Consider the following 17,268-nt stretch of genomic DNA (forward strand, 5'->3'; position numbering starts at 1 on the left):
ACAAGAGCAAAACACCATCTCGGGGGAAAAAAAAAAACCAAGCAAACAAAATAAATTAAGACAACATCAATTTATTCTCAAAGTTTTTACCAAAAATATATACTTCAATGTAACATGGATGTTAAATGTTTGCAAAATAGTTCACTTGAAAACAGTATTGTTTTAGTCTACTTGCATTGCTATAAAGGAATACCTAGGCTGAGTAATTTATAAGGAAGAGTTTTATTTGGCTAATGGTTCTGCAGGCTTTATCAGAAGCATAAAGCCAGCATCTGCTTCTGATGAGGACCTCAGAGAGCTTCCAGTCATGGCAGAAGGGGAAGGGGAGCTGACATGTCACATGGGGAGAGAAGGAGCAAGAGAGAGAGAAAGGAAGTGCCAAAGTTTTTGGCGTTTTTTTGTTTTGTTTTGTTTTGTTTGAGATGGAGTCTCTCTCTGGTATCCAGACTGGAGTGCAGTGGTGCAATCTTGGCTCACTGCAACCTCCGCCTCCCGGGTTCAAGTGATTCTCCGGACTCAGTCTCCCAAGTAGCTGGGATTACAGGAACACGCCACCACACCCAGCTAATTTTTGTATTTTTAGTAGAGACAGCATTTCACCATGTTGGCCAGGCTGGTCTTGAACTCCTGACCTCAAGTGATCTGCCCACCTTGGCCTCCCAAAGTGCTGGGATTACAGGCGTGAGCCACCATGCCCGACCATTTTTTTTTTTTTTTAACAATCGGATCTTTCAGGAACTAATAGAGCGAGAAGTCACTCATTACCACAACAGTGCCACTTATGTGGAATCTGCTCCCATGACCCAAGCACCTCACACCAGGTCACACCTCCAACATGAGGATCAAATTTCAGCATGAAATTTGAAGGGAGTAAATACCCCAACTGTATTCAATACTAAGAAACTGCATATGAGAATATTACTGTATTGTTAATAGCTATAGGGGAGGGAGCCATGTTGTAGACTAATCAATCCATTTATGTTCAATTTGTTTATGTTAGAAAACCTGCACTTTCTCTGATATTGGTAGCAGTGTAAGTTCAGACTTAGTAATAAAAGAAAATAACTAATAAACCATTAATGATGGGGTTGTCATTTTTTGTAGAAGTCATATGATAGACATACTGTGTAAAATTAAATAAGTCAGTGTAGAAAAACCTCCAGATGCCAAATTTTAATCTGAACAAAAAAATTCCTGCTAGAGTAAAACCACATGAATGCATTGTGTGTGAAAAATTCTTCATACGTCATTCATCCCTTCATAGGCACATCATATCTCATTCTGGAAACAACCCATATGGGTGTGAGGAATGCGGAAAGAAGCCATGTACATGTAAACAATGTCAGAAAACTTCCCTTTCTGTCACAAGGGTTCACAGAGACACAGTAATGCACACTGGAAATGGACATTATGGTTGTACAATATGTGAGAAAGTTTTTAATATTCCCAGTTCATTTCAGATACATCAGAGAAATCACACTGGAGAGAAACCCTATGAATGTATGGAATGTGGGAAAGCCTTAGGTTTTTCCCGTTCTCTTAATAGACATAAAAGGATTCACACTGGAGAAAAACGCTATGAATGTAAGCAATGTGGGAAAGCCTTCAGTCGTTCCAGTCACCTTCGTGACCATGAAAGAACTCATACTGGAGAGAAACCCTATGAATGTAAGCACTGTGGGAAAGCCTTCCGTTACTCCAATTGCCTTCACTACCATGAAAGAACTCACACTGGAGAGAAACCTTATGTGTGCATGGAATGTGGCAAAGCTTTCAGTTGTCTCAGTTCCTTGCAAGGACATATAAAGGCTCATGCTGGTGAAGAACCCTATCCATGTAAGCAATGTGGGAAAGCCTTCAGATACGCCAGTTCCCTTCAGAAACACGAGAAAACTCATATAGCACAGAAACCCTATGTATGTAACAATTGTGGTAAAGGCTTCAGATGTTCCAGTTCCCTTCGTGACCATGAAAGGACTCATACTGGAGAGAAACCCTATGAATGTCAGAAATGTGGCAAAGCCTTTAGTCGTGCTAGTACCCTTTGGAAGCATAAAAAAACTCATACTGGAGAAAAGCCCTATAAATGTAAAAAAATGTAAAGGCTTTAATCACTACAGTTTTTGTCAAAAACATGAACAGTCACATACTTGAGAGAAACTGTGAATGTAAGGTGTAGGAAAGTACTTAATTTTCCCAGATTTCCTCAAATACATGAAAGGAATCAAACTGGAGATAAACCCTATGACTATAAGCAATAAGGTAAAGCATTCAATTTTTCCATTTCTTTTTGAAAACTTGAAAGGACTCACTGAAGAAAATCCGTATGAATGTTTAAAATGTGGTAAGGCCTGCAGTTGTTCCAGTGGTATTTGATGGTATAACATAACTCATTCTAGAGAAAAACTTTATGAAGGTATCGAATGTGAGAATGCCTTCATTTATCCTATAACTCACTCAGAGACACATGGTAACACATACTCCAGATTGACCGTATAAATAAAAGAATGCCCACCAGATTGAAATCCTAGAAATACAGAAAATTCTGAATTTTAACAATTACTTTAAAGGTCATGTGAAAACTCCCACTGGAAATAAATCCTGTAAATGTAAATATTATGGAAAACCTTATGGAAAATAATTATAGTACAATTCTCAGGAAAATTCACTATGTGAATGAGATGTTTTAGGAGCAATAAATAAATTGAATATATTGGTTGCTCATTTTTGAAGAGTCTCTCTAGAATATAGATTTTCACTTCTTTTGAAAAAAAAAATTGAGGTGAGACTTTTTTTTTTTTTTTTTGAGATGGAGTCTCACTTTGTCGCCCAGGCTGGCGTGCAGTGGCACAATCTCGGTTCACTGTAAGCTCTGCCTCCCAGGTTCACGCCATTCTCCTGCCTCAGCCTCCTGAGTAGCTGGGACTACAGGTGCCTGCCACCATGCCCAGCTAATTTTTTGTATTTTTAGTAGAGATGGGGTTTCACTGTGTTAGCCAGGATGGTCTCGATCTCCTGACCTCGTGATCCGCCCGCTTCGGCCTCCCAACGTGCTGGGATTACAGGCGTGAGCCACCACGCCCAGCTGAGGCAAGACTTCTGTAAGTATTCTTCAAGCAGTAGTACAAGAGTTAAATATGTATTCTTCTTTTTTAAGCTGGTAAATAAATTTCCTTTTTCTACCCATTTTAAAGTGTGTTGGTTATATGGGTAAATTGAAATGTATTTCTTTTCCTTTTTTCTTGCATAGCCATTTTAAAAAATATTTTTTAAATATTTAAAATATAAAATATTTTTAAAATTTTTAAAAAATTTTGTGGGTTACAGTAGATGTGTGAAATGTATTTGTAGGTTTAACTTCTGTGTAGTTTTAATTATTTTGTTATTAATTGGCCATTGATAAATGAGTCTATTTTCTTTGCTAATAGAGTTGCTGTCAATTTGTAAGTATGTAAAGTTTATTATAGAGTATATTCTCACGTGAATTATTATTTTCATCTGTTGTTCTTTACATTGTCATTATTTTTGGCTATTTGCATAGGTCACATTGGTTTAAGGAGAGAGACCTGTGATCGAACAGTGTCTTGTGTCTAATCTGAGACAGAAAGCATCCAGTCTTATCATCATGTATGATGTTAGCTGAGGGTTTTTAAAATAAATTCCTTAAAGCAGGTTGAGAAAGTTTCCTGCTGTTCATTATTATTGAATATTTCATTGTCAAGTGTTGTTGAAGTTTTTCTCATGGTTTTTGTGCATCTATTGGAATGATCTTGTGGTTTTTCAAATTTATTCTGTTAACATGGTTAACATTAATTGACTTTCTAAAATAAGAAATTGGGTCTAACTTTGTCACCCAAGCTGGTCTCAAACTCCTGGGCTCAAGTGATTCTCCTGCCTTGCCCTCTCAAAGTGTTGGGATTACAGATGTGAGCCACTGTGCCCAGCCAAATTGACTTTTAGATGCAAAAACAACATTGCTTTTTTGGGGGGTTAAATCTCTCTTGGTAATGAAGTGTAAGTCTTTTTATATATTGGTAAATTCAGTTTTGTAGCATCTTTTGAGACATTTTGCATCTATATTGAAAGAAATTTGAGTACCCTAGCATAGTTTATAGTGCTATATACTATATAGTGTTATTTCATATATATGTAGTTTATTAGTTCATTCTTGAACTGCTATGAAGAAATTCCTGAGACTGGGCAATTTACAAAGGAAAGAGATTTAATTGACTCCCAGTTCAGCATGGTAGGGAGGCCTCAGGAAACTTACAGTCCTGGCAGAAGGTGAAGGGGAAGCAAGGCATCTTCACAAATTCACAAGGTGGCAGGAAGGAGAAGTACAAGCAGGGAAAATGCCAGATTCTTATAAAACCATCAGATCTCATGAGACTCACTCATTATCATGAGAACAGCACGGGGGAAACCGTCCCCATGATTCAGTTACCTCCACCTGGTCTTGCCCTTGACACATGGGGATTATTACAAGTCAAGGTGAGATTTGGGTGGGGACACGGAGCCAACTTATATCTGTGTGTGTGTATGTCACACGTATGTGTGTACAAGGAGACATCCACTCTGGGGAGAATTAGGTATCTCAGACAGTTGCCTGACAAGTGATTGTTGTGTAGGAAAGCATAGTGACCTTGTGTTTTCTGTGCTGCTTTTTCTCTTGCTGCTGTTATGTGCACTCTTCTGATGAGGTGCATATCCATAGATCCTCATGATTTAGGTGCAGATGAGCAAAGACAAGGGAAATAATCACTTTATATTATCCTCTCCCAGTACCCCTCCCAGTACTAAACTCCTAGCCAAAGGGGGCTTTCGTTAGCATGGCTGCTCACCAGCATTCTAAAGATATAATCCTGTGACCACAAGGCTTGATGAACTTAGACAAAATGACCTTCTTATGGACGCTAACTTCAGCAAGATTTAGTAGCCCTCACTGGAGGCTTAGGTGGTTTTCTCCACTGTGGGTTGCTGGGGTTCTGAACTCTCTCCCTTAATCACACAGATGGTCTACACTGTCTGTTTCCAGGTAGAGATAGTACCTGAAACCTGTAACTTTACATGAGTAGAAATCCGAAATGTTATAAGGCAATTGTTACAGCAAGAAAGGAAAAGACTAGTTATGTGATGTGCTCACATCCAGAAATCTAATAGCAGATGACTCACCAATCATAATAGAGCATGTCAGTTAAAGGCACTCCGTGACTTCAGTCCAGACAGGATCAAGTCCCCACTCTACTCCTGTCCAGTGTCTGAATTTAGACAAATGACTTACCCTCTCGATGTTTAAGTTCTCATCCTGATAATGGCAGCACCTACCTCACAGATTTGTGAAGAATAGAAAGTTACTACATGGCTGCTCATCATAACAGTGATGAATACATTGCAGGGACACTTTAACTGGTGTACATTTACATGTTGGAAACCTTTTAATAATTGAAAAAAATCAAGTAACATTTCTAAGGGTGAAACTAATGGTCAGTGCAGAGTATTGGATTTTATTTGACCTTTTTTTTTTTTTTTGAGATGGAGTCTCGTTCTGTTGCCGAGGCTGGAGTGCAGTGGCGCAATCTCAGCTCACTGCAACCTCCACCTCCCGGGTTCAAGCGATTCTCCTGCCTCAGCCTCCTGAGTAGCTGGAACTACAGGCGCCCGCCACCACACCCAGCTAATTTTTTGTATTTTTAGTAGAGTTGGAGTTTCACCGTGTTAGCCAGGATGGTCTTGATCTCCTGACTTCGTGATCCGCCCGCCTTGGCCTCCCAAAGCTAGATAAGTAATTTTAAAATCCCTTAATCTTCTCAGAAGTACATGGGTTGTATATGTTTGTTCAGTGCTCATCTGTTTATTCACTCATCTCCATAGAACTGTAAACATAATTACAAAATAGTAACATTACAAGAAACTGACAGTATATACTCACATACATAAATACATTATCTGGACATAACAGTGTGATTGTTTTTCTGTGTGACACCCAGATTATGCTTATCTATCAAGCAGTAATCCTGAAAAATTGCACATTAAGAAAGTAAAAGCAATAGTAATTACAATGACAATGATTTACCATAAAGTCTATTATATTTAACATATCACTGTACTAGGTAATTCGTGGTTAATTTATCCAACTATATACAATCAGGTAATATTTGTCTTTAATAGGAATAATTAGTCTATTTTGTTGAATATTATAATGGATATATTTGGGACTGGGTTTATTGCGTTGCTGTGTTCACAATACCTGCTCTGTTTTCTTTTTATCTTTTGTACTAAATTTTAATATAATTCTACTTTTTCCCTCATATATATATAATTACATATATAGTTATTTATTATATTTATTTATATTGTTTTATTTTTGTTTTTAACCTAGAAATTGTAGCTTACTTTTAAACACTGTCGCAGTGTCAAGCAACTTAATACCTGTGCCCTGTGGGCAGCAATACTCTATTTAGCATCCTTCAACTTAAAACAAAAATTCTTACATGTATTTAAAATATTTAAAGATACATGCACATGTCCTAAGTGGATAGCACCATACAGTTTTAAATATTGGGGACAGTTTTGTCTGAGGCTTTTTAGATCTTAAAAAAAAAAAAGCGGGGGGTGGGGAACGACATTTTTAGCCCAAAGATACCACCAGATACCACCTTGTGATCCCAGTCACTTATTCTCAGGGATGGACACTATATTGATCTCTAACAGCATAGGTCACTTTCCTCTTGTATACTTTATATAAACATCATGCAGCAGGAGCCCTTTTGTACATGGCTTTTAAAATCCAGTAGGTTGTTTTGAGTTTTTCGGTAATTCTGCATGTTGTTTTGGTTTTTTTTTTTTAGCATTGAATTCTGTTATGTGAATATCAGACAATTAATCACTCCGTGCTGATGCACATATGCATGTGTTTTAGTTGAGGGTATTAGGAACAGGGCTGCTATGTAAATTCCAGAAAATGTATTGGTATTGGTGAAACATGTACAAGTTTCTGTTGGGAACGTGTAATAATCACATTGTTGTGTTGTATGTTTACGTCTCTTCAGCTGTAGGTGATATTACCAGTTTTCCAAAATTGTACCACTTTTTACTTGTAACACTTTTCATGCCAACAAGTAACGTGTGAATTTCCTAGGGTACCCACATCCTTGCCAACACATGGTTTTTTTTTTTTTTTTTTGAGACGGAGTCTCTTTCTGTCACCCAGGCTGGAGTGCAGTGGCACGATCTCAGCTCACTGCAAGCTCCGCCTCCCGGGTTCACGCCATTCTCCTGCCTCAGCCTCCCGAGTAGCTGGGACTACAGGCGCCCGCCACCACACCCGGCTAATTTTTTGTATTTTTAGTAGAGATGGGGCTTCACCATGTTGGCCAGGATGGTCTCGATCTCCTGACCTCATGATCTGCCCGCCTCGACCTCCCAAAGTGCTGGGATTACAGGCGTGAGCCACCGCGCCCAGCCCAACACATGGTATTTTCTGTCATTTTCATTTAGTCTTCTGGTTGCTGTGTGATGGTCTCAGGCTTTATTTACATTTCTCCGATTACTAACAGACTTGAACATTTCAGCACACTTTTTAGTTATTGAATAACCTCTATTTTGAAGACTTACTTTGCTCATCTCCCGCTATTTTAGGGCTCTTTTTCTTCTTGATTTATGGTGGTTTTTTACATGAAGCTGGATAAGATTCCTTTCTTTGGTATCCCTCTCACTCAGTCTCTCTCTTTCTGTATTTTAATAAGCTCTTAATTTTAATAAAATTTTGTTATTTTTCCCAGTATATTAAATATTTTGTTTTATTTAAGAAATATTTCTCTTAAGGCCACAGAGATTTTTTTAAATGAGGATGTATATTTAAATTTTTATTTTGCAATTCATTCAGAATTGAGTGTTTTTGTGGCTAGGAATTCCATTTTTTCCAGTAAGCTAACAAAATATAATTTATTCTGTATTTTGATAAGGTCTTAATTTTAATAGAATTTTATTTGTTCTTTCCCCAGCATATTAAATGTTTTTTGTTTTATTTAAGAAATCTTTCTCTATTTTAAGGCCACAGAGATGCTGTTTTTGTTTTTTTAATCAGGATGTATATTTAAAATTTGATTTTGCAGTTTATTCAGAATTGAGTTTTTTTATGGCTAGTAATTTTATTTTTTTCCAGTAAGCTAACAAAATATAATGAATTTTCATTTGCCGTCACCTGTCATTGTCTCACCCAAGTTAATATCTCACCCTCAAAGCTGACTTTTCTGTGAAGACTGTATAATTCTGTTATTTTCTTCATCTTTCAGTTTTCAGCAGCCCCATAGCACCAAAGAGTCAATGGTAGTTTTGGTCAGAAATTTTCAGTGGGCCTTTTTTGCTCAGTGGATAAGTTATTTTCATATTTTATTTATTTGTATGTTTAATTTTAAAATATTAGTTGACAGATAATATTGGATATATTCAAGATATCTCCAAATACACATTGTGTGGTAATTGTTACAAAATCAATATCATCTGCCGTGACTTAAAAGTTTGTCCTCCGCCTAAATTCATGTTGAAACTTTAAACTCCAAAACAATAGTGTTAAGAGGTGGGGGCCTTTAGGAGGTGGTGAGGTCATAAAGGCTGTGCCCTCATCATTGAGATGAATGACTTCATAAAAGGACTTGAGGGAGTGAGTTCTGCCCTTTCTGCCCCTCTGCTGTCTGTGAACATAACATTCAGGATGTCATCTTGAAAGCAGAGACCAAGGTCTTCACCAGAGACAGTCTGCCAATGGCTTGATTTTGCACTTCCCAGTTTATATAACTGTAAGCAATTGAGTTTATGTCATGTATAAACTACCTAGTCAGGTATTTTGTTAAAGCAGCAGGAAGGGACTGAGACAACATCTATTGCCACCCGTGCTGTACATTAGATTGCTAGAACTTATTCATGTTATAACTGAAAGCTTGTACCTTTTCAGCAATGTCTCCCCATTTCCCCTACCTTCTGGCCCCTGGAAACCACTATGTAGTCTGTTTCTACGAGTTCAATGTTTTTAAGCTCCATCTGTAAGTAAGATCATATAACATTTGTCTTTCTGTGTCTGACTTATTTTACTTAATATTCTCCAGCTTCATATTTTCACAAATGACTTTATTCTTTTTTATGGCTGAATAATATTTCATTGCGTGTGTGTGTGTGTATCACAATTTCTGTATCCATTCATCTATTAATGGGCATTTAGGTTGTTTCCATGTCTTTGGCTATTGTGGAAAATGCTGCAATAAACCTGGGATTGCAGAAGTCTCTCTGAGATACTGATTTTATTTCCTTTGGATATAATCCCAGAAGTGGGCTTGCTGGATAATATGGTAGTTCTAGTTTAATATTGTGATGAGCCACCTTACAGTTTTTTATAATGGCTGTATCAATATTCTCATACATGTAAGGGAATGTTGCTCCCTTTTGGAAGACAATTCTTCATGGATCTCTCACTTCATTTTCCCACATCTTGTATAAGCGTTTCTTCTGGGCTGTCTTTTTCAGGATTTTTTTAAATGAAAGAAACAGACTTGAAGGATGTGTATCTTCAGGTCAAAGGCCAAATAAATACCTGGACAATTTAATAAAGATTATGCCTTTCTCTGAGGCAGCGGTTGGAAGGTTTTCTTTGAAACACATGTTAAAGCACTGGGATTTCTTTTTTTTTTCTTTCTTTCTTTTTTTTTTTTTTTTTGAGACGGAGTCTCACTGTGTCACCCAGGCTGGAGTGCAGTGGCACAATTTCGGCTCACTGCAAGCTCCACCTCCTGGGTTCATGCCATTCTCCTGCCTCAGCCTCCAGAGTAGCTGGGCCTACAGGTGCCCGCCACCACACCTGGCTATTTTTTTTTTTTTTTTTTTTTGTATTTTTAGTAGAGACGGGGTTTCACCCTGTTAGCCAGGATGGTCTCGATCTCCTGACCTCGTGATCTGCCCGCCTTGGCCTCCAAAAGTGCGGGGATTACAGGCGTGAGCCACCGCGCCCTGCCAAAGCACTGGGATTTCTTAACCTTGAGATTCCTCAGCTGTGATCAAAATCTACTGAGCAGAAAGCATCCAGTTGGGTCTCTTTGATCATCCCTGTCACTTGGAGTGGACGTGGGGAACAAATGCAGATATGGAGCTCTTGCTTCCATTTGTGTGATGAATCATCAAATATTTTTCATCAGGCCCAGGAATCTCATGACTTCTTCTAATATCCATGAAGTTGACAGTCTTAATTTTTTGGCTTGCAAATAGAAAAAAATCCAAGAATGTTCACATTTTTGACCGCTTGGGTGATGATGCGATTGATTCTGATAAATCTATAACCTTATAACCTGGTATAAGAGGAAAGTAGAAAGATTCTCCACAGACCTGGCCAGGACTTATGAGAAGGCTTCCTGGAACAAGTAGCAAATTCTCTTACCCAAATGAGAGTTGAGTAAGAGAGTAAGATCCCTCCACTCTCCAACCTGTTAGCGAGGTTGTTGTGTGAGAGGGAGAATTGAAAGGAGCAGTCTAAATGTGCTCATATGTTCATTCTCCTAGCCAAAGTAGGAAAGAATGAGGAGTCCCCAAAGCTGATAGAGCACTTTGGATAAATAGAAAATACTGTAAGTTCTTGTGGTTTTGCTGAAAGCAGTCAACAGGCTGCTAGAAACTAAAAGGAAATGTGGGTGTTGGTGCCTTGCTTATAAGCAGAGAATCTCTCTCTCTATGTACTCACTGATACCAAAACTCCACTGACAGGGCTTGGGCAGGGTTCACCATGAAAGCAGAAATGTCACAAAACAATGGAGGTGGGGCCTTTGGGGCTAACTCAATGTCTTCTTGTGTTTCTACACCAAAATTTACAGTTAGAATTTTGTTGTATGTGTTTGTGCTTCCCTGTCCCCTAAGTGCCGGAGGGGATTATTCCAGTCTGGGTGGGAGACAGGTAGAAGAGTGTGAGAGAGACAGAATTCTCCATTTGCCACAGAGGGCAGGTCAGTCTTTATCATGAGAACCTTTACACTCTGATATCCAAAATGTTCACCCTGCATGAGCTGTTAGCTGCAAAGACAGAGGTGTCTGTCTCAGTGCTCCTGTCTAGAATGGTAATATCTCTCTGCTAGTAGATGTAGCTGATAATTGAGACTGTGCTTCAAAAAGTTAAAGAAGCAGCCAGGTGCAGTGGCTTACGCCTGTAATCTCAGCACTTTGGGAGGCCAAGCCGTGTGGATCATGAGGTCAGGAGTTCGAGACCAGCCTGGCCAATATGGTGAAACCCCATCTCTAATAAAAATACAAAAATTAGCCAGGCATGGTGGTGCATGCCTGTAATCCCAGCTACTCTGGAGGCTGAGGCAGGAGAATGGCTTGAACCCAGGAAGCGGAGGTTGCAGTGGGCTGAGATCATGCCACTGGACTCCAGCCTGGGCAACAGAGCAAGACCCCGACTCAAAAAAAAAAAAAGTTAAGCCAATGACTAACAGAAATCCTTGAGTTTACAGGATGGCAAATTAAAAAAAAAAAAAACTTGCTAAAACACTGAAATTCCCTCCACTTACGAGATAAAGTAACTAGCTGAAATTGGTTTGAACCAATAGAACCAATGGGACTCTGCACAGAATCAGCTTGCTGACATCATAGCCTGAATTTCCACTATGTTTCCTACTAACTCCCCCCAAATTTACACATATGACCCATGAGGAAGCATGAAGAGATAACTGGGCATGCCCATGGACATTCCAGACCTCCCATTATCGTCCGCTAGTCACCTCCTAACCTCAGAAGCTACCCCCCGTACCTGTTCTAGTAGAAATTCTGCCTTGATGCCAGCAGAGGGAGACAGATTCGGGCTTGGGACTCCTGTGTCTTTGGGAGTGAACTTTCAACATAAAGCTTTTCTCAAAAACAAAAATCCAGTGACAACTCAATGTATTGGCTCTTAGCATATTGGATAGTAAGCACTGTTTTCTCAATAACAAGAAGACCTGAAAAAAACCCAGAGTTCTGCTTTCCAAATAAGGTTTAGTGAAGCTAAGTGGACATATTTTCATTGCTTAATTCTTCCAGCAGTCAAGAAAAACTTGATCACTTTGCCATTTGAAGCCTTTGACAAAAAGAGCCTGCACCTAAAGATATTCTTTGGGGTGTCTGACTCATAGCCACCCTGACACCACTGCAGGTTACACTAATGTGAAAGTCAGTTATAAGCTTGCTACAGAACTCCAGTCAAACTGAATCCAAACTCAAGGAGGGCTGGGGGCTGCCTAGCTTTGTATTCCAATTTTGAGGTGGGTCAATTTGAACTCTTATGAAAGACCTCAAAAGACTACTTGTTAAATATAAATAATGTATTCTAGAAGGAAATTGGACTGGCACAGAAATAGTTCTAAAGGGAAAATCGGAATCTATCTTTGGTGGAAATTTTATGCCCTGCTGCACTATATGAAGCAAAGCTTCTGGCTCTATGGGGCCCCCACTTCACTAAGTATTCCCTAAATTTCTGTCCCTGCTTTACCAATAGGTCAGGGAAACTGATACCTCATGGTGTTCACTGAGCTACTGTCTATGGTGGCTTCTGAACTTCAGTGTCAGCCATGCGGAACCTGAGTGGGGTGGTCACACCACTCAATGGTCAGAACTCAGGGTCATTGCTCACATTCTAGCTGTTTGGTCTTTTGCATTAAAAACTATAGACTGTCTGAAAAAAGGAGACCTTTCAGGCTGCAAACTGGAAATAACCTCAGCAGCTGATTTACTGCTGTGTCCAGTCACTCAATTACAAGTCTTTGGCCGGGCGCAGTGGCTCACGCCTGTAATCCCAGCACTTTGGGAGGCTGAGGCTGGTGGATCACCTGAGGTCAGGAGTTTGAGTTGGCCAACATGGCGAAACCCTGTCTCTCCTAAAAATACAAAAATTAGCCAAGCATGGTGGTAGGCGCCTGTAATCCCAGCTACTCGGGAGGCTGAAGCAGGAGAATCGCTTGAACCCAGGAGGCAGAGGTTGCACTGTGCTGAGAATGCACCACTGCACTCCAGCTTGGGTGACAGGAGTGAAACTCCGTCAAAAAAAAAAAAAAAAAACAGAGGTTTTTAATAAGAGCCTGTTCTCTGAAGAGACTGACTATAACCAGGCTGTGGATTGAATCTGAATCCATGTCTAATGCTGAGGGCAGCACTGCAGCCAGACTTGTGGTTCTTGGTGAAAGGTGATCTTTTTGTCTCACAATGTGGGAGGCCCCTGACCGTTCTCAACAGAATGACTTCACCGACCTTTTGACTCACTTTGGAAGGTATTGTTAATACCTTGTCACTGCTCACACCATCAGCATAAAAACTGACTCCAGACACACCATGTGTCCCTTGAAACTAATCTCTGTCACCTTTTCAAATTTCAGAACCATTTGCACTCTGACAACGTTGTGTCTTTTATCATCAAATCTACTAAAAATTGGCTGATTTTACCATCTTTTCCTTCTCCTGATCCATATGTTACAATTTGTTGACTGAATGTAATTCTTTCTAAAAAGGAATAATCTCTTTTTGACTGCCTCCAGGATAAGAATGAAATGGTTGAGAGCTGTAGAGATCTGTTTCCCAAATTTGAGATTCCACACTGACTACCTGAAAAGATACATCTCACTGGCCAGGCGCGGTGGCCCACGCCTGTAATCCCAGCACTTTGGGAGGCCAAGGCGGGTGGATCACAAGGTCAGGAGTTCGAGAACAGCCTGGCCAATATGGTGAAACCCCGGTTCTACTAAAAATACAAAAATTAGCCAGGCATGGTGGCGAACGCCTGTCGTCCCAGCTACTCAGGAGGCTGAGGCAGGAGAATTGCTTGAACGTGGGAGGCGGAGGTTGCATTGAGCCGAGATCGGGCCACTGCACTCCAGCCTGGGAGACAGAGTGAGACTCTGTCTCAAAAAAAAAAAAAAAGAAAGAAAAGATAATCTTCCTTTCCACTAAATGCAACCCTAGCTTAGTTTGTACTAGACTAGGGTTTAGAGCTAGTCTTTTGCGGCCTTTCATAGAGTTCAAATTGACCCACCTCAAAAGTGGAATATAAAGCCACACAGCCCTCAGTCCTCCTTGGGTTAGGATTCAGCTTGACAGGAGCTCTGTAGCAAGCTTTTAGCTGACACCCACCTCAAAAGTGGAATATAAAGCTACGCAGCCCTCAGTCCTCCTTGGGTGAGGATTCAGCTTGACAGGGGCTCGGTAGCAAGCTTCTAGCTGACTTTCACATCAGCTGTAAACCCTAGCTTTCCCCTAACTGCCCCAAGCCTAGTTTGTAGTAGGCTGAGTGGCATCCTAGCCCAAAGTGGGATTATGATACTCCACCTTAGCTGTGGTTGAGTTTTATGTAAACATTTTTGTCCCTATTTCATCTGGCTTTTCTAGATAAAATGTCTAGGAGAAGGTAGGGAGTGACCAGAATAAAGGTGAAATTCTTGGTGCTGAATGAGATACACTAATTTTGTGGATGTAGTTGGGGAGGGATAGCTACCCGAAACCCGCAGAGTAAACAACTGAGACCTCAGGAGATATGGAGAATGGAAGGGCATTAATAACTTTTTGTCTTTCTGAATCACCCTTAGTGAGGGCCAAAGAAAACTCTGGAAATCATGTTGGGAAAGGACAGGGTTAGTATTGGAGCAGATGGTAGGGCAGGTGCTGTGGGTTCATATCCTTTTGGTCTCTCCACATCACCCTTCACGGTCCTTTGGGATTGTTCTATCTCTCTGTGATGTGGATGTGGAGTTTTATTGAGCATGCATGCTTACTGCCTAGCTGTCTGAAGCTACAGGGGTAGATGATGGAGAACTGTTACTTTTTTTTCTGAGACTTAGTATCTCATGGCTGAGCTTAAGCTGGATCTATGGAGCATTGATCCCATTGTCTACTTCTGTGAGCTAGAGCTCCTCCATCTAGTTTCTACCATCTAGAGATGAATCTTGTCAGTACTTGGGTAAACCAAAGACATAAGTCAGGTAAGGGAACCCTAGACATAGCCCGACTCTTGCCTTGTTCCTCTTCTCAGTTTAAATCTTGTTGGCTCAGAGAGATACCCTCAGATGGAGTCTCTCAGGAGTGATTAGAACATTGTACTTCTAGAGAAGCTGGTGGAACAGGGCAGGGTTCCCAGTTCAAAGCTTCTGTCAAAAACTTCCAGTCTGTGTGTAGTAAATCAATCTAGAAACGATCCTAGAGCTCTGGATGGATCATTAAGAGAGGGCAGGATTTCTGTAGATCAGAATACCAGGACACATGTTCATCCGTCACCTTCCGGGGTCAAATTCTTGGTTAAGCCTGTGTGGTAGGGTTGTAGAGCAGTGTGTGCCTGGGATAGCCTCTGATCACACATTTCCTCAGGGATTTTTTAGGCCTGATGTCCCTTTGAATTTACTTTAACAATTCTTTTGTAATTTTATTTTTTACATCAATTGTAACTTACAAATTAGTATTATTATACATATATAGGCATGTGGGTGTGTTTTGAAGGCATGTCCTGGTTTCAAACTGATTTGTGGTATATTATTGAATTAGGCCCATTTACTGGAATTATAAACTGCTATCCAACTACACAAAGAGTTGAGGATTCTGGGGAGGTCAGGATGGAGATGAAATAGAAGTGAGGAGAAAATAGCTCTCTATCTCACATGCAGATTCTTTATGGATAAAATGCATAATTACCTAAAATTTAAAATACTCAAAAAATTATCTAATCAGTATGTAATGGAAATTATACAGCAAAGAACAAAACAAACACCAAAATAATTTTCTTTTTTCTACATAAAAATTAATTTACATAATGAAATATTCCATGATCCCAGTGTAAAATGCCAATAGAATATATGTAAAAAAAAAAAAAAAGACAATATCTGTATTAGATTTAAAATCTTCTACAATACGTAAGATGAATTGAAATTTTTAGAGTAGAAGAAAGTTTAAAATTAGGCAAATGATATGAGCCAGGTGAAGAATAGGATCATTAAGCATTTAATATACCTTGTCTTAGATTCTATGTAAGAAAATGAAAAGTAAATAACAATGGCATGGTGATTTCATCAAACTGAAAAAATAGAAGCATTTCTCCAGAGAGAATGCTATTAAAGGTTGGTGAATATCAGTCTTCTGAGGACTCGGCCTGGAAGAGTAAAGAGCTACAGCCTTTTCTGAGTTCAAGTGGGGAGGATATAAATATATATTCATTTTGCTACTCTTTTTAATATACAAACATATATGAATGATTACACCCTAATAATATTTTCTGATTTACAGAAGTGCATGACTGTCATAAGACAGCCAAAAGACATCAGATGTCTTATATGAAATACAAAATTTGTCAGTAATCAGCCTTAAAGAAAACTGGGTTTACTATTTTCAGTATATTGTTCAAATTCCTTTTCTACAACCACCACAGGTTCTGTTATTAACATGGTGTGTCTAAAGTTGTCACTGCTGGTCATCCGGAAGAATCTGAGAAGCAGCAAGTCTTTGTTTTCACTCCCAGACCTGTTTTCTTTGCTGAATAGGGTCAGGAGACCCCCAGGTCAAGCTTCATCTCATCTATAGATAGGCTGAGTTACCTTTGGTCCAAAAACGGGCTGGTCCTATCTTTCTCCCAGAAGGAGCTCTGGACTTCTCCAGCCAGGGCTGGACCCTGGGACAAGTCAGGGTGGCTGAGATTCCCAGCCCTCAGCAGGGAACACAGGCCACCTGGGAGTCCATGGTGTAGAAGTTCTGCACTGCAACACAGAGGCCCGCAGAGCTGGCAAGCTAAGAGAGCTGCTCCCAGGTCAGCAGAGAATGGGCCTACTGTGCTTGTGTCTGACTAGGTCTTGATAAATGGCCTCAGACTTACCATAGAGGTCACCAGGCTTTTCAGAACTGGCAGCAGGTGGTCTCCTGGGGACTGAGATATGGGCTTCTTGCTGCACCCAGTGCGGACGCTTGGGGATCCACTATGGCAGGCATCACAGGTCTTCTCAGTTTTGCTGCTGTAGGGCCCCCAGCTCATGAACACAGAACAGTCACCTCTCCCATGGCTGAGCATACCCACCAGTAGTGGCCCAGAGTTTCCCCATGGAGAGGCTCCCAGAGGCATATGACAGCCCCTCTGCCATTGCCACAGTAATAGTTCTATCCCTGCTGCCTTTGGTCTGGGGAAGAAACAACCTGAGAGCTACACCCAAGCTTACAGCACACCACCACAGCCACCATACCGAGAGACTAGTCTTTTCTCCCTGTGAGCCTTCATCCCACTGCTCCCCAACAAGC

General features: G+C 40.2%; 1 protein-coding gene across 4 annotated transcripts in view; it reads left to right on the forward strand.

Annotated features, from left to right (window-relative positions):
- The window catches only part of ZNF124 (zinc finger protein 124), a 34,872-nt gene that overhangs the window by 13,829 nt on the left and 3,775 nt on the right, over nucleotides 1–17,268 (forward strand). For 2 of the 4 annotated variants that reach the window (XM_055093820.2, XM_008968298.4), the window contains exon 4: nucleotides 1,265–3,186. The exons of 1 other annotated variant lie outside the window; for it this stretch is intronic. In XM_055093820.2, coding sequence (XP_054949795.1) covers nucleotides 1,265–2,102 — 838 coding nt within the window. In that variant the 3' untranslated portion in view covers nucleotides 2,103–3,186. Of the gene's footprint in view, nucleotides 1–1,264; nucleotides 3,187–17,268 lie in introns of those variants that run through there. One more of the 4 variants, XM_008968299.4, reaches the window with a different exon arrangement.

This window comes from Pan paniscus, chromosome 1, assembly GCF_029289425.2.
Source record: "Pan paniscus chromosome 1, NHGRI_mPanPan1-v2.0_pri, whole genome shotgun sequence".
Classification (NCBI taxonomy): domain Eukaryota; kingdom Metazoa; phylum Chordata; class Mammalia; order Primates; family Hominidae; genus Pan; species Pan paniscus.